Here is a 16,633-nt window from a genome sequence, read left to right on the forward strand (position 1 = left end):
GGACAGAGCTTCGTTGATCCGCGTGAGATCTAGAAGCCTGAAGCGTCTATCTCGGCTAAAACGAGATATCTGCTCTTCTTAGTGATTACCGGCGAAGAGTAATACTAAGGAAAAGGGGGACGGGTGATGAAGACTCTGATGAAGACCTCTCCTCTCCTCTGTTGAAGCGCTCGACCACTCTTCACTGCAGCAGGGCTTCGCCAACTTCTCCAAAAAATCCAGATCCTCCAAAATGAGGTAGGCTTTTCCTAGACACCCCTGGGGTGTTTCGACTTTCCCGAGACACCCCGGGTGTCCCAACTTAGCCTGAGACGCTCCGTTGCGTATGGTTGATTGTTTTCGCCGTAAATTCTTCGTCCGAACTCGGATTTGAGTGATTCCAAGTGCGTTGGAAGCTTGACGAAGAGTTCGATCCGTTCTGGTGGTTGGATTATCTGTAGAGTGAACGAGACTCGAAGGGCGTTGTCCTTTTTATGAACATTGCTGGGTTCCCGATTGGTCCGGGTCTTCGTTGTTCCGAAATCCTATCAGCTCACGTAGTTCGTCGATTCACTTCAATCGTTCATCGACGTCAATTGGACTCCTGTGGATCGGATAGTGATGTTCATCGTCGCTCTTTAACACTGAACCGTTCGTGGAGACCTATAGGCAATTTTCGATGCCTACAAAGAGGTCGAGTACGAGTTCGACCAACTGAAATTTGAGGAGTATCTGTCGTCCTCCTCCTCCAGATCCTCCACCCCTCGCAAGCGCAGGAAGATCAAGGCCCCCGTTACTGCTACAACCCCGCCTTGTAATGCCCCTCTGGCCTCCAATGAGCCCGGATCTACAGATCTGGACCTTTCCTCCACCAAGGAGTTAATTGCAGAAGGCACGCCAACCCTATCAAAGAGGGCACGCCATAGACAGCGCCAACGACTTGCGCGTCGACTCGGTAAGGCTTTGGAGCTGGTTGATGGGATTCGCTATGAAGCGGATCTGAAGTCCAGAAGGTGCAAACCCCTTTAGCAGCAAATGAATGGCGTATCCTCCAATCCAACAGCGAATGAATGGATCCAAGTCAAACAGACCCGCTCAACCCTCAAGGAGCGCATTCAGAAGCGTCATGCCTTGATTATGCACGCACGGATCCTCGTGCGAGAAGCGCAGAAGCTGAAGCAGAAAGAAGTGGTCAAGGAGCCACCAAGATCATGCCGAGTCTGGAGGCCAAAGTCCAAACCGGCATAAAAAACAACCCAAACGGTGTCCGAAGGCGTCGGAGAAACCAGAAGACCAATTGGTGGCTCGGCCAAATTCAAACCACCAAATGATGGCTCGGCTAAGGTCAAACCACCAAATGGTGGCTCGGCCAAGTTCAAACCACCAAATGGTGGTTTGAGCAAAACTCAGACTGGTTTGGTCCGTTTCACTGCTGATTCACTTCCTACAGTCCCGTCTGAGTTTTCGGCGGCCCCTATTCATGTCCCGATGAATTCTACACTCCCGGTGATACCTCACGACCACGGAGACTTATCCCGTTTCAAGATGAGGATGACGGATCGCCTGGGTCCTTTGCACGAGGATCAAGGCAAGGTTCCGATCAAAGAATACTTAGGTCTGGTGACTGAACCCCGAGCAGCCATTCGAGCTGGGGGTCGCACACGCCCTCGCAACAAATCAGGACCTTTGTATAATGGGAAAACCCCTGCACTTGACCGCCTCGGACAACGAATTGAAGTCCAAGAGCCCGCCGCTCTAAACGCGTGACTCTTGAGGACGCAAACAAGGCATCGAGTCCTCAGAAGGAAACGTATTCGTCAGACGATGACGTTATACCTGATGAGTCATGCCAACAAACAATAGGTTGCTCCGGTCTTCAGACCGATGAGTTGTACTATCGGGCTAGGGGTACGAACAGATCTCGAAAGAGAAGTACTTGAGAAATGGACTCTCATTGTCCGTGCACAAACATTATCAGGGTAATATTATCAGTGTGTAGCTGACCCAAGACCGCTTCGCAGAGGGTCTCGGTATTCGAGAGGATCTCTAACGGAATGGCCAAGTCCAGACCAAGGCGTCTCCATAAAAAGCGATCGGCTGTTTAAGGTGACGAATTCCCAGAAGTCACAATAAATATGGCTGATAAGGGAAAGTCAATTCGACCTTCTAGCTCTGACCCGCTTATATCGCATCGTCTAACCCGGTTACGATCAGGAACTATTAGACAAAGGGACTATCAGAGAATGCAGAGAGGGCTATCCTCGGATGACGAAGCATCAGATGCTAACTCGGCCATCGCTTCTGATAATACGGTATCCAGTCCGGAACATTCCCGCGAAGTGTTTATGATTAACACCGAGCAAATCGCCAAAATTCTCGAGGATGCTCTAACCAAGCAGAAAGAGGAATTCAAGATCGAAATGGAAATGGCTATGCTACGAATGAGGGAAGAGCATGACCAACAAATTCGGGCTCTGTCCAATCAGTTCGGTGAATCCAGCCGTCGTAACCTTATTGACCAAGTAGGTAGCGATTCAGATGTGGATGAACGTCTCGATACTGAGAACCCTCCCCTTGACCAAAACGCTGGGGGTGGCCCTACCAATAATGACAACACTGGGGGTGGCCCTATTATTCCTCTTAAGAATCGTCCAAACCCCGATACGAGCGAGGATGAGAAAATAAAAGATCTCGAGAGCAAAATCAACGCTCTGATGTTTGCTCGAGAGGTGAAAAGGACCGGTATTCCGTGTCCATATCCGAGAGAGTGGGATTCGAGCTCGTATCCAGCAAAGTTCAACCTGATCAACTTCACACCGTTTGATGGGAAGGGTTCGCCCACTCAGCATTTGATCTACTTCAAATCTCACTTGGGCATGATCTCCGGTAATGAAGCCTTGATGGTTCGGTCATTCGTTGGCACCCTTCACGGGCCCACCTTCGATTGGTACCGCCGTCTCAAGTCTGGAAGCATCAACAGCTGGGACAACCTAGAGAACCTATTTCTCGCTCATTTCTTTGACGATGATGGCGAGGTATCAATCAAGACGCTCTTTGATGAGAAGCAAGAAGATGACGAGACGATCGACGACTTCGTCAAGCGCTTCCGGAATAAGGCGATGAGCTCCCTGTCATAACAACCTCTCCATTGATATCTTGGAAGTTATGGAAGTAGCATCGTCCAACACTTGGAAAGAGTTGAAGATGCGTGGAGAGCGGGCCGAACGCTTCCTCCGAAGGAAGAAGGCTGAGAGGAGCCAACCGACAGCTAATCCTCCGAACTTGAACTTCGCCTCCCGTGGTAAGGGCAAGGCACATGCAGCTACTGTTGGTGCTAATCAAACATCGCAACAACAACCCCGAAGGCAGCAAAAGACTTCGGCTCCGAAACTCCAAAAAGAATATTCCTTCAAGGACGAAGACATTCCAGCCATCTTCGAATCCCTCCTTGAAAACAACAAGATCAAGCTACCACCTATCGTAAATTAGGAGGAAGCTGACGATACTGCGGATCCAAAGTACTGTGCGTACCATAGGAGAGTCCTTCATCCCACTAAGGATTGCTTTGCTCTCAAGAATAGTATCCAAACCTTGGTTGAAGCCGGCGTTATATCGCTCAATTAAGCCGAATGAAGACTTCGATAAGTATAAGAGTATAAACTGCTCCTTTCTACACTCCAAAAAGTATACGAGTATAAACTGCTTCTCGGTCATCCAACTAAGTACAATGTTAAACCCGATTTCGCAAAAGAAGCTGGGGGTGGGTGATTTATGTAACGGAAAGTTCCTAGAGAATCTTATATTCTTAAGGATAACCCGAACATGCGACTGAGGATAACATACTCCTCGTTACACCCAGTTTTGCAAAGAAAGCTGGGGGTGGATAATTCGTGTAACGGGAAGTTCCCGGAAGAATGTTAAATGTAATATTCTTAGGGATAACCCGATCATTATGAACAAAGTGATAAACACTAAACTCCTACTATGATTTCCGAATGAATACTCTTTTGCTGAGATGAGATTCGATCACTTCATTGGATCAATTTTCCCTCACAAAACTCTCATTGGTGTTTGACGACTCACAGTCTCCCACCACAAAATCCCCCACCGATCAGACTAATTGACGGTGGGACCACCAAAATTCTTTCATGTTTAATCCATTCAAACTCCCGCTATGTTCGTGCACTCAATACTTTCATGGTTAGAGTCCAGATATAATGCTTAGAATTTTGATCTGTCAATCCTTAATAGATTGTCAAACCCCTTCGTGTTAAGTCCTTATCACTTAACACCAAGAACCCCTACTGAGTGATTTGTACAAGTCAACACTCTCACTGTGATTTGTACTCCCACTCCCACTGTCTACTTGGTCAAATCTTCCTACAGTTAGGACCTCAACCAAAATCCCCTCTCGATCCCTTCAATGAACGAGAGGTCTGTTTTCAGATCGAGCGATCAAACCTTCCGACAGTTAGGGTTGCCTCAAACCTCCCACCTGGTCAAACCTTCCTACAGTTAGGACCACAGCCAAAATCTCCTCTCGATTCCTTCCATGAACAAGAGGTCCACTTTCAAATCGAGTGATCAAACCTTCCTACAGTTAGGATCACCTCAAACTCTCGCTTGGTCAAACCTTACTACAGTCAAGGTCAAAACCCCAATTCACTCTCGATAAATGAGAAATTTACCTTTAGTTCGGTAATCAAACCTTCCGACAGTTAGGGTTATCCGAATTTTTTTGATTCTCGGAGTGGAGATCCCACTCCTAGTTTCACATTTCCGGATTCTGGGGGTGGAGATCCCACCTCGAGTCTCCTTTCCAACTGGAGATAGAATATAAAATTCTTCCTCTTCAGCTTTGGGAGATAGAATATAAAATTCTTCCTCTCCCGTATCGGGTTCGTCTTTGCCCCAAGAGAAGACACCACTCTTTTAACTCCTAAAATCCGTACCTCACACACACGGGGAATTTTATCCCGAAGCCTAAGTAGGGATAAGTCAACGTCTAACACACGTTGCCGGTCAGTCTTTTACCGTAAAAAGGACAAAAGCCCACATATTCGATATTGTGGCAGGTTGTTATTAATAACACCAAAATCCGTGCCTCACACGCACGGGGAATTTTATCCCGAATCTTGAGTAGGGCTAAGTCAACGCCTAACACGCGTTATCGGTTTAGTCTTTTACCGATTAAAAAAGACACCAGAATCCAGTCTGGGGTATTTTATCCCGAAACCTAAGTAGAGATAAGTCAGCGCTTAACCCGTGCTGCTGGGTGGTTCGTTCCCGTGAAAACGACCGAGTCTACGTATTCAATATCGTAGTAGCAAAAATCCATGCCTTTTATGCATGGGGAATTTTATCCTGAATCCTGAGTAGGGATAAGTCAACGCCTAACACGCGTTGCCGGTTTAGCCTTTCACCGATTGAAAAAGAGACCAGAATACCAGTCTGGGGTATTTTATCCCGAAGCCTAAGTAGGGATAAGTCAGCGCTTAACCCGTGCTGCTGGGTGGTTCGTTCCCGTGAAAACGACCGAGTCTACGTATTCAATATCGTAGTAGCAAAAATCCATGCCTTTTATGCATGGGGAATTTTATCCTGAATCCTGAGTAGGGATAAGTCAACGCCTAACACGCGTTGCCGGTTTAGCCTTTCACCGATTAAAAAAGAGACCAGAATACCAGTCTGGGGTATTTTATCCCGAAGCCTAAGTAGGGATAAGTCAGCGCTTAACCCGTGCTGCTGGGTGGTTCATTCCCGTGAAAACGACTGAGTCTACGTATTCAATATCGCAGCAACAAAAATCCATGCTTTTTATGCGTGTGGAATTTTATCCCGAATCCTAAGTAGGGATAAGTCAATGCCTAACACGCGTTGCCGGTTTAGTCTTTCACCGATTGAAAAAGACACCAGAATACCAGTCTGGGGTATTTTATCCCGAAGCCTAAGTAGGGATAAGTCAGCGCTTAACCCGTGCTGTTGGCTGGTTCGTTCCTGTGAAAACGACCGAGTCTACGTATTCAATATCGTAGCACTAAAAGAGTTAACTCTTTTAGCATAACGTTACATGTGGAACAGACTTAAACAATCCGCATGCAAGCCCGATTCAAACGGTAATCGGTAAAGGCACCTCAAATCCGTTGAAGGCTGAGGATTTGCCAAAAATCCTAAGTCAGCGTCTAACACACGTTGCCGGGTAGTCTGTTCCCGTAAGAAAGACGAAGTCTACGTATTCAATATCGTAGCACTAAAAGAGTTAACTCTTCTAGCATAACGTCACATGCGGAATAGACTTAAATAATCCGCATGCTAGCCCGACTCAAACGGTAGCCGGTAAAGGCTCATCAAAGGCTCGTCAAACCCGTTGATGGCTGAGGGTTTGCCAAAAATCCTATATATGCGAAAGTCACTGACGCACCAGCCCCAATAGTTGGTCTCGTGACTTGAGCATCCAACGACTTCGGGATAAGATCCATATCTGTAAACGAAATAACTTTAATGGTTGGTCCCGCAGTCTAAAATTTGGGATCGCCATGATCCAATATCTTAAGAGCTTAAACTGTGTATACTCCAGCAAACGTATGAGTATAAACTGTGTTAACGCCAATCAACGCATTGCGATGAAAGTCAACACCAATCAATACAAAACCCTAAGGCCAACGCCGAGCAACGCGTAGCCCTAGGTCAACGTCAGTCAACGCGTTGCGACAAAGATAATTAGTTCAAAGTCAACTCAATGACACGAGCCAAAACTAACTCACCAATTTCGATTCAAGACTTCAACAACGGTCAGATGATAAACACAGCGCCGGAAGAACTTCATCTATTCGACAAAGCATTGGATAGACTGAAGGCTGAGGAAGTTAAGAATTGAAACAGTTCACAGGTCCTTTGACACCGACTAAAGGCGGGGGACTATCATATCCAAAGCATTCCAGACTCCTCCATAAAAGAATGAGTCTGAAATACTTTGGAGGGGGTATCTGTAGGCGTCTAAAAATGCCTATAGGTATCCACACACAGCTCGAGACAGAGAGAAGGTGATGAACGCCACTATCTAAGTCTAAGAGGATTATCCGACGCCGATGAACACATGAAGAGAAACGGCGAACCGAATAGCCTATACACTCACCAGCCACCAAATCGGCGAACCAAGTGGCCCGCACGCTCATCGACCACCGACAAGCTATTCATGCGTTCGCGAAACGAATCGGGAAAGCGTACAAGTCAACGAAACGATAAAATACACGTAACGACGGAACAAGTCAAAACCCAAAAAACAGATAAAGCCCCTGGCGGCCGAGTCGCGCCAAAGCGGCCACCATTTGGTGGCCCGGCCAGGCCGAGCCACTAGGTGACTGTTCGGCCAAAAGTTGGTTTTCTCCGTTCTTTTATGGATTCTTTCGGGATTTTGGATTCCAACTGCTCTGATATTGTTGTTAGACAGTTACTAACTGAAGATAGAGGGAATCCCTCGTTTTGAGATGAAGAAACCATCAACCAAGCCTATAAATAAGAGCTCTAATGTTCATTTTTGGGAGGGGGGAGATCAAGAGGGCGAGGTGCTGCCGGTTTCTCAAGTGCATAGCCACGAATTTCGGAGAGGGTTAGCAGATCTTGGCGATCTCCTGTGCATAAAGAGTGGAGTTCAAGAGATCTGAGACCCATCCTCTATTCCTCCGGATTTAAGCTTAGTCTTAAATCCCGAGAAGAACCGTGATTTTGCTTAGTCAAAATCGCCGCTACTGCAATCACTTCCTTCGTGAAGTGAGAGCATTGATTATCTAACTTCTGCTAACCAGATCTGATCCGCGGCGGTCCACGGATATTAACGTCCCCGGCACAGGCAAAGAATCCACACAAGCAGCGGGTGATAAACGTCCGTTGCGCTGTTTGACAAGAGTTGTAATCTTTATTTTCATTGTGTAAAGAAGATCTTATAAAAAGATTAACTTTTCTTTTCGTTTGAGTTTATTGTAATGACCAAAGTTGTAATAGATTCGATGACAATGAAAACATCAACTTTTGACCCAAACACCGTCTTCACATCAAGTTGCTCAAGCTCTAAATTAAAATGAGCAACCATGGCAAGAAACACACGGATTAAGGTGTGTTTTACAACTGGAGAGAATACTTCATTGAAGTCTACACATTCGGTCTGACTGTAACCTTTTGCTACCAAGCGTGCCTTGTACCTTATAAAATCTGTATCCGGAGCTCCTTCTTTCTTCTTGAAGACCGATTTACATCCAACGATCTGCTGTCCCCTTAATGGCTTCACTAGCTCCCATGTCTGGTTTTTGTGAAGAGACTCCATCTCTTCAGTCATCGCAACAGTCCAATTTGCAGCCTCATTACCACTAATAGCCTCCTTATAAGTAGAAGGCTCTGGAACCTCAATCCATTCTGCTATACTCAAAGCATAAGCAAGCATGTCTGTATAGCGTTGAGGAGGTCGGATCTGCCTTTTTGTTCTCCCGGTGGCAATATTATATTGTTGCTCTTGTGGTGTATCAGCATCTGAAGTTGAACCTTTCGCAGTATCAACTGGTTCAACATGAGTGCCCTCAAGCACTCTCTTTGAAGCTGAGCTCTCTAGCTCCACCTTCTTGGTAGACTCCTTTTCAGTACCTGTAGGATCAATAACAAACTCCTTTCTCGGATGAAGCATGGATTTTTTATCAAAAGTAACATCCCTACTAATAATAAACTTAGGTGACTTGGGATCAGAACACCACAATCTAAATCCCTTCACCCTAGTAGCATATCCTAGAAAGATAGCTTTCTTTGCTCTGGGTTCAAGCTTACCATCATTAACATGAAAATAAGTAGAGCAACCAAATACTCTTAGGGCTTGTTTGGATTGAGGGGAATAAGAGTAAATGGAAGTTAGGGGAACCATTCACCTTGTTTGTGAACATTTAGGAGGTGAAATTATTCACCCTAGTTCCCCTTGGTTCACCCCCTAATAGTATAAAATTTGTTACCCCCCAAATTGGGGTGTAACCAAGGGGAAGGGAACTCCCTTCCCTTCCCTTCCATTCTCTCACCTAGTTTCCCTTAACTTCCCTTAACCCCATTGAAATCCAAACACACCCTTAAATGAGAGTAATTAGCGGGGGTACCAGACTATATCTCTTCTGGAGTCTTAAAATCAATTGCTGTAGAAGGAGATATGTTTACCAAATAGCAAGCTGTATTGACTGCCTCGGCCTAAAAGTCTTTTGATAAACCGGCATTAGAGAGCATGTACCGAGCTCTCTTTAAAAGTGTTCTGTTCATCCTTTCTGCAACTCCATTTTGCTGTTGTGTATGCCGAACTGTACGATGACGCACAATACCTTTATTCTTGCAGAACTGGTCAAACTCTGTGGAACAAAACTCCATCCCATTGTCGGTTCTGAGGCGCTTCACTTTCTTTCCTGTTTGCTTCTCAATCATAACCTTCCATTGCTTGAAGGTTACAAACACATCACTCTTATTCTTCAAAGGATACACCCAAACTTTTCTGGAATAATCATCAATCAATGTTAGCAGAAAACGAGCTCCACCTTTCGATGGAACCTGAGAGGGACCCCAAACATCTGATTGGATATAATCTAAAGTATCATTGGTTCTATGGACACCGGTACTAAAGGATACTCTATGGTGTTTGCCGAAAACACAATGCTTACAAAAGTCTAATTTGCTGGTTTTCTGACCACAAAGCAGACCTTGTTTGCTCAATATATCCAGTCCTCTCTCACTCATATGTCCTAACCGCATATGCCACAAATATGTAGTGTCTGAATATGAATCCTCTGAGGATGATACTGCTGCAGCACTTGTTAATGTACTGCCTTCAAGGATATAGAGGGTATTTACCTTCTTTTCTTTCATCACAACAAGAGAGCCTTTAGTAACTCTCAAAACTCCACCTTCAGCCAAAAACTTAAAACTATTTGAGTTAAGGGTGCCTAAAGAAGTGAGGTTCTTCTTTAACTCTGGAATATGACGGACATTGCTCAATGTTCTAACAATACCATCATGTGTTCTAATCTTAATTAATTCGATACCAACAGTCTTACAAGGCATGTTATTTCCCAACAAGACATTCCCACCATCGATAGACTGATATGTGACAAACCAATTCCTATATGGACATATATGGTAGGAAAAACCCGAATCAAGAACCCACCCATCTTGTGAATGAGTATTAATACTAATTGAAAGAACGTCATGTGAACTAGAAGAATCTTCAGTTACAATGGCAACTGAAGGTTTTACATCCCCAGACTTCGACTGTGAATTGTCCTTTGCTTTGAGCGCTGGACAATTTGGTTTTATATGCCCATATTTGTGACAGTAATAATATTCAATATTTCTTCTTGGCCTGGACTTTGATCTAGACATGTTTCTAGATTTGCCTCTACCACCAACACCCTTTTCAGGACGACCACGAGCGAACAAGCCTTCAGCTTGATCCTCTCCTCCTACGACAGACACTTTCTGCCCTAACTCTTTTGAATGTAAGGCTGATTTGACATCCTCCAAAGAAAGTGTATCTCTACAGTATAATATGCTATTGACAAAATTTTCATAGGAATGAGGTCATGAACATAACAAGATGAGTGCTTGATCTTCTTCGTCAATTTTAACATTAATATTCTTTAAATCCATAAGAATAGTGTTAAGTTCATCTAAGTGGTCTTTTAATTCGCATACGTTCCTTCATGCGAAGGGTGAAGAGGCGTTGCTTCAAGTAAAGCTTGTTTGTCATAGATTTCGTCATGTACAAGCTCTCCAACTTGAACCACAAGTCGGTGGCAGTATCTTCATTTGCAACCTCCCGTAGGACCTCATCGGCCAAACAGAGCTGTATGGCACTATGCGTCTTTATCTCCAGCTCTTCTTTCTCATCATCGGACATAGATTCCAGTAACTTATCCTTTTCGGATAAGACTGAATAGTCCTTGTTGTACTAGGAGAGCCCTCATTTTTACTCTCCATAAACTGAAGCTGTTTCTCCCATCGAATTTCTCCACTTTGTATTTCGCAGAAGACATCTTGAAGCTAACTAGAACAGTAACTGTATTGAACAGTAATCATATTTGCGAACAGTAACCGTACGTATGAATAGTAACACTACTTTTAAATAGTACCGTACATGCGAATAGTACCCAATGCCTTTAAAGAGTAAATGATAATCTAATTTATTTTCTGATGTGGAGGATCCACTTTTAGTGGAAGCCACGGAGCATACGATAAGCAGATACACGTACTCTAAGTCAGGTTCTGATACCAGTTTGTTGTAACGGAGGGGCTTCACAGACACAGAAGATGTCTATACAAGGGTGGACAAATAAAAAACAACACACCAGAATTTAACGTGGTTCGGTCAGTATGACCTATGTCCACGGGCAAGAATAACAGAGAAATTTACTAACCACCAAAAGAAAAGAATACAAAAGAGGAGACCACTCTCTAACTAGACTTTCACAAAGAAAGGGATAACCTTTCTATCTCACTCTCTTCTCTCTCTATTCAACTCTTTTCTTTTCTTTCTCTGAGTTTGTTCGTGCTCTGAGAACTCTCCACAACCTCCCTTTTATAAGCTCAAAATATTAATAAAATAATACAAGAATGGTTGGTGAGTTTTGACAATTGAAAGAAAACGTCAGAGAGAGGGTTGGAGAGGTTTGATTTTTCCTTCATCTTCAAAGTCACGTTCACAAATATTGCCGGAAAAAAAAGAACTATGTAAAAACCGCAGATTAATATAGGTGATTTTTTATCATATTTTTTTAATTTTGGACAACCCAACTCGAATCGGACCCATGATCATCCGCGATGGGCACATATGTGGACTTAATAATATATGTTTTTCAAACAAAAAAAAGGAGAAAAGTTCAAACAGTTCACAAACCTATTTCACATAAAAAAAAAAATTCTGTAACCACAAGTGCTTATCTAGTATCCTATGTAACCATAAGTACTTACCATGAATATAACAGAGATTTCTCCAATCTTCACAAGGACGTTAAGCCTTTGAACAGAAAAATATTACTTTCTAAGTGTAAACCCATAATAAGTATCTCACTCAATCAATTTTATGCATTATATCTATCGTTAGGATATATTTGTTTAAAAACATCTAGTTTATAAGATAATTCACATACGAAAATAGACTAAGCAAAGGAAAATCCCAAAAAAAATTCAACAACGATCTACTTCAACGAAGCAACTTTAAGTGCAGGTAACCAAAGCAAACCAAATGACAATAATTCTTCAAAATTCAAAGTTCAACCTAAAGAGATGCAACAAGATGTTGCACATCTGAACACACAACCACTAGTCAATCAACTCTACTAGGTAGAAATAATTAATAAAACCTAAGACAATGCTCTGAGTGCAAGAGCACCAAACAGCATCATGAAAGAAGCAGAGATGGCTATTGATCCGGAGGAGACATTTTCAGCAGGCGGAGCAGGAGGAGAAAGTTCTACGGGTGATGGAGCGGGTACAGGCATCGGAGATGGAGATGGAGTTGGTGTTGGTGCCGAAGATGGAGTTGGTGCCGGAGTTGGAGATGGAGATGGAGTTGGCGTTGGAGTTGGCGGCGACGATGAGGGTGTAGGTTTCGGTGGAGCTGCATTACATCAAGAGAAATGAAAGTAATCGTTGCATTAGAGTAGTATATCCTCAGATTATAAAGTAGGCTCTCAAGCAAAATATTTGATGTATAACGACATGAAAACTATTTTGTTAATCATAACAATTTGATAATATTTAAATTGTTAAGATTTTGTAATTATTGATAGCAATATATTTTTCATGATTTGTATTTATGTTACTTTTTATATCAAACAAATAATTGTCCGGTGTCCATTAACAGTGGACGGTTGTGCTTGAGGAAATTATAAATTTCTATTTTAGATGTACCAAACATACTAATACAAAGAGAATGAAAAAAGAGCGACTACCTCACTTAAAAAAAGAGAACATACTTGATATTTAAATCTGTTTATTGCAACTGTTTATGATTGAGACGAATCATAACTATCCATATGAAATAATAGGCAATATATATGATTAAAAAGATGATCACTATACTACTAAAGTGAGTCCAAACCTTAGAAACTAGAAAAGAAAAAGGGTGAATATATTAAACCACTATATAACTGTGATTCAAAAATCTAATCCCCTATGTGTTTCTTGATATACATTTAGTTAGAAAGTGATATACTCTAAATACTAAAAGATGATGTCTGAAGACAATTTCTTACACTCCATTTTCTTGTAGAATTTTTTTTTTTTAAAAAAAAAGACAAATTTACCTTTGCATTCATGGGGTAACTTAACAGAACAAGCCTGTGGTATGGTATGAGCCCGAGTCATGTTGACATTGAAGCCAGGAAGGGAGCTAAAAATGGGACAAACGCAGTCAGGGGTCTTTTCGACGAGAGAAGCCAAAGCTATGCAACAATTCTTATTAGGCGTAGTCACATTAGACCCCATGGCTGCATAATCCAAACAAGGAGAGAGATTTAAGATGAGACCGTCGCATTTATTGGCAACCGGTGGTGGCGAAGGAGAAACGGCGGAGGAGAGAGAGAGAATGGCTAGGAGAGAGACGAAGAAGAAGTGCTTTTTCATTTTTGCTTTTTGGAATCTTAGTCGGATTGGAATGAGATAATGCGCATTTATAATAAGAAGCTAGGGAGTTTGAGGAAATATTTGTTAGTTTCATGTTTGTTAGGATTCTTGTATTTTGATGTCATCTTTAGTCTAATAGGAGGGATTTCAGAATATTTTTGGTGTTATCAACTGGTACACATAGCAGATGCATTATTCATTTATTTGACAAGTAACTCAAGTTTTGCGGAGCCCATAATTTCTTCCTTCTCATAATAATTTTGAATTTTGATACCCATTGATATTACAAGTTCTCTTTGTGCACTCGATCCTTTCCAAACTACGTACAAAAAGGTTAAAATTTTCAAATTCATTAGATACAATTTCAAAAGCCCTTGGCTCCAAAAGTAATATACATGCCAAACATACAAATAGTCTGGGATATTTGGGATATTTATCAAATAAATTGACGGACATTAGTTGGCATTCATATTTGAGTTTTCTTCAAAAGTTTGGACACATGTACCACTATCTTCCTCTGGCACGTGTGAGCAGCTTGTTGTGGCTTCTGCGGGCTCATGTGAGACTATTGGCGGCAAATCTTGGGATGCGCTTGGTCGCTGCAATATGCATTCATGACATTATAAGTCTGTTATCTAAGAATAACAATATAGGAGACTCTTAAATTAAGAAAACTAATACAATGTAATATTTTAAAAGGTTAATTAAATTTTAATTCAGTAAACGAGATCTTAGGTGAAACTTAATGTGCTATTTTTTCTTCAAAAATGGAGAATACTAGGCGGACTTATGCTATAAATAAATAAATAAATAATATTTTTAATCAACTTTCCTAATTTTATTGGTCTATTTTCTCCCATGTCTAAATACAACTATGGCTATGCTTGGCAACTTTAGATTATAACCCACTTAGTTTATAACCCACAAAATGACTTATAATTCAAGTGAATAGAATCTAAAGTGCTTGATAAGCTTAATAGATTATAACCCATTTCGAACAGTAAAATGTTCGGCAGATGAGTGACTTCTAATCTATATTTGTTCTTAAAATGACCAAAAAAAGTTGAAAATATAGAATAGAGAGCTTTTGAATTTTCTTAAATGTTAAGGTATATCATGGTCTTTTACTTGGTCAAACTATGTGGCTTATAAGCCACCAAAAATTAACCTGGGTTACCCTAGCTTATATTTTTTTAGACTTATAAGAAAAAAAAAAAAAAGGTGTTTGCCAAACATGTTCTATATACGATAGATCCTAACAAAAAGCTAATGGCATTAATCATAAAACAATATTATTTATCATGTATCTGCTATCTCCATAAGTATTACTTCGATACAACTTTAATCTAGTAGATCATAGTCTTAATTCTGTATTTCATCCATCAGTATTCAATTTCCCATTGTATAACTCTGTTTTCACTTATAAGTGAAAACAGAGTAGTATTCAAACAAACATAAAAATATAGCAACTGTTAATAATACCGATCATTTCTTCAATGGCAAGATAAAAGACCTGCATCATAGGAAAAGGGTTGGGTTGAATAAAAGCCGTGAGAAGCTCTGTTGACGTGTACGCTTGATGCCACGGGTCATTCTGGTTGCCGATTTGGCAGCCAGCTATTCGTGGGTCCATTTGTAGACCAGCACCCGATGACATGGGGTCATAAATTCCATGATCCCTGTCCATTACGTCAAAAAGTTTACTACATTAAATAAAATCACACCTACATATTAACCATCATGCTTTTCTTAAAAAAAAGGTTAATCGCATATAGACCTCATTTAGTATCGTGTTTCAAACTTATTGTCCTGATAGTTTCATTTTGACTCCCGAGAACCTTTTTTTTTTTACTCTTTTAACCCTTGATAGATTAACTAATTTCACCTATAGACTATGTCTGTTAAAATTTTTTCTCAAGAATAAAACAAAAATAATTAACCTGGGGTCTATCCGCCATACTAAAAGTACATAGATGGTCATATGATGAGATGTACCTAATGGGCAGTAGAGAATCATGAACCATAAAAATTTGGTTGTTAGAGCTGGGTGCTCCTTCTGGGATCCACTGGCCCACATCATTCCCAAATGCATTGGTCATTCCCTCTTGAGGAGGTTGCAGGAACATCTAAACCATTTTTTAAAAAATAAATCCATCAAACATTTATTAATTGAATTTGATAATTTAAGTCACAGGATATGATCTTATGTCTCCATTCAAAAATATATTAATTTTGAGTGATTTACCTGCAAGTTAGAGGAGGATGGATCATAGGACGATAGATGATTACTCAGCAAATATTTCTGCAATTAAAAAGTGATAATTAAAATACTTATTAAGAAAAAAGTTGTTATAAAAATAAATAAATAAATAAAGTTGTGCCCGGTCATGACCATTTGGTTTAAAACTCCCTGTTTAGGGTAAATTACATGCATCCTTCTCAAAGTTTGTCATGATTGATATACGTATAGCTTACTTTTCAATATTTTTCACTCACGCAATTTACTTTGTTAGCACTGTGACATCTTAAAGGTTAAAAATGATCATGTGATGATCATATAAATTTTTAAAAAAATTCGTAATTTGAAAATAAAGGATTAAACTTCATAATGTTTCCTTCCATACGATAAATTTTAAATCCAATATTATCTTTTGTTAGGTTTAAAATACTCATTAGGTAGATTGCCTAGGCTGGGCCTAATTGAGTAAAAAATGATTAGTTATTTTTGAGCCATGAATCTAAACATATCTAACGACAATTAACTACAGGCGAGCAGAAAAAGGAAAATATTTACTAGCAAACAAGAAAGAAAAAAAAACATATCTTGGTCCGCGTGAACCTTGGATATGTGCTGAAAATAAAACTTCACGATGGAGAAATGTGCAGTCATGAAAAATAAAATCAAGGGATCTATCATGTAATTTACTAACTTACGGAGTTATATGTTTTTTTTTTGAATGTTTGGCTTCCTTTAATTTGTTTGATGAAACATTTGATAAAAATACAAAATAGTGTG

General features: G+C 41.1%; 2 protein-coding genes across 2 annotated transcripts in view; both read right to left on the reverse strand.

Moving 5' to 3' along the window:
* On the reverse strand, positions 12,165 to 13,618 carry LOC109822108 (putative uncharacterized protein DDB_G0290521). The gene is made up of 2 exons (XM_020388274.1): positions 13,299 to 13,618; positions 12,165 to 12,610 (listed from the first exon to the last, which is right to left on the reverse strand). Exons 1-2 carry the CDS (start codon positions 13,615 to 13,617, stop codon positions 12,354 to 12,356), a joined length of 576 nt encoding a protein of 191 aa, XP_020243863.1. The 5' UTR covers position 13,618; the 3' UTR covers positions 12,165 to 12,353.
* LOC109821460 (agamous-like MADS-box protein AGL104) overlaps positions 13,950 to 16,633 on the reverse strand; it is a 4,033-nt gene continuing 1,349 nt past the window's right edge. The window contains exons 7-11 of the mRNA XM_020387645.1: positions 16,134 to 16,141; positions 15,863 to 15,919; positions 15,613 to 15,743; positions 15,131 to 15,296; positions 13,950 to 14,216 (exon numbers count right to left, since the gene is read on the reverse strand). Of these exons, the coding sequence (XP_020243234.1) occupies positions 14,073 to 14,216; positions 15,131 to 15,296; positions 15,613 to 15,743; positions 15,863 to 15,919; positions 16,134 to 16,141 (506 nt within the window). The 3' untranslated portion in view covers positions 13,950 to 14,072. The remainder of the gene's footprint in view (positions 14,217 to 15,130; positions 15,297 to 15,612; positions 15,744 to 15,862; positions 15,920 to 16,133; positions 16,142 to 16,633) is intronic.

The sequence above is a fragment of the Asparagus officinalis genome, chromosome 8 (genome assembly GCF_001876935.1).
Source record: "Asparagus officinalis chromosome 8, Aspof.V1, whole genome shotgun sequence".
NCBI lineage: Eukaryota > Viridiplantae > Streptophyta > Magnoliopsida > Asparagales > Asparagaceae > Asparagus > Asparagus officinalis.

Bases quoted from the DNA above. Each gene is read 5' to 3' on its own strand.
- LOC109822108 (XM_020388274.1), bottom strand. From the start codon at position 13,617: ATGAAAAAGCACTTCTTCTTCGTCTCTCTCCTAGCCATTCTCTCTCTC. The intron at 12,611-13,298 runs GTAAATTTGTCT...GATGTAATGCAG, and splicing joins GTTACCCCATGAATGCAAAG to CTCCACCGAAACCTACACCC.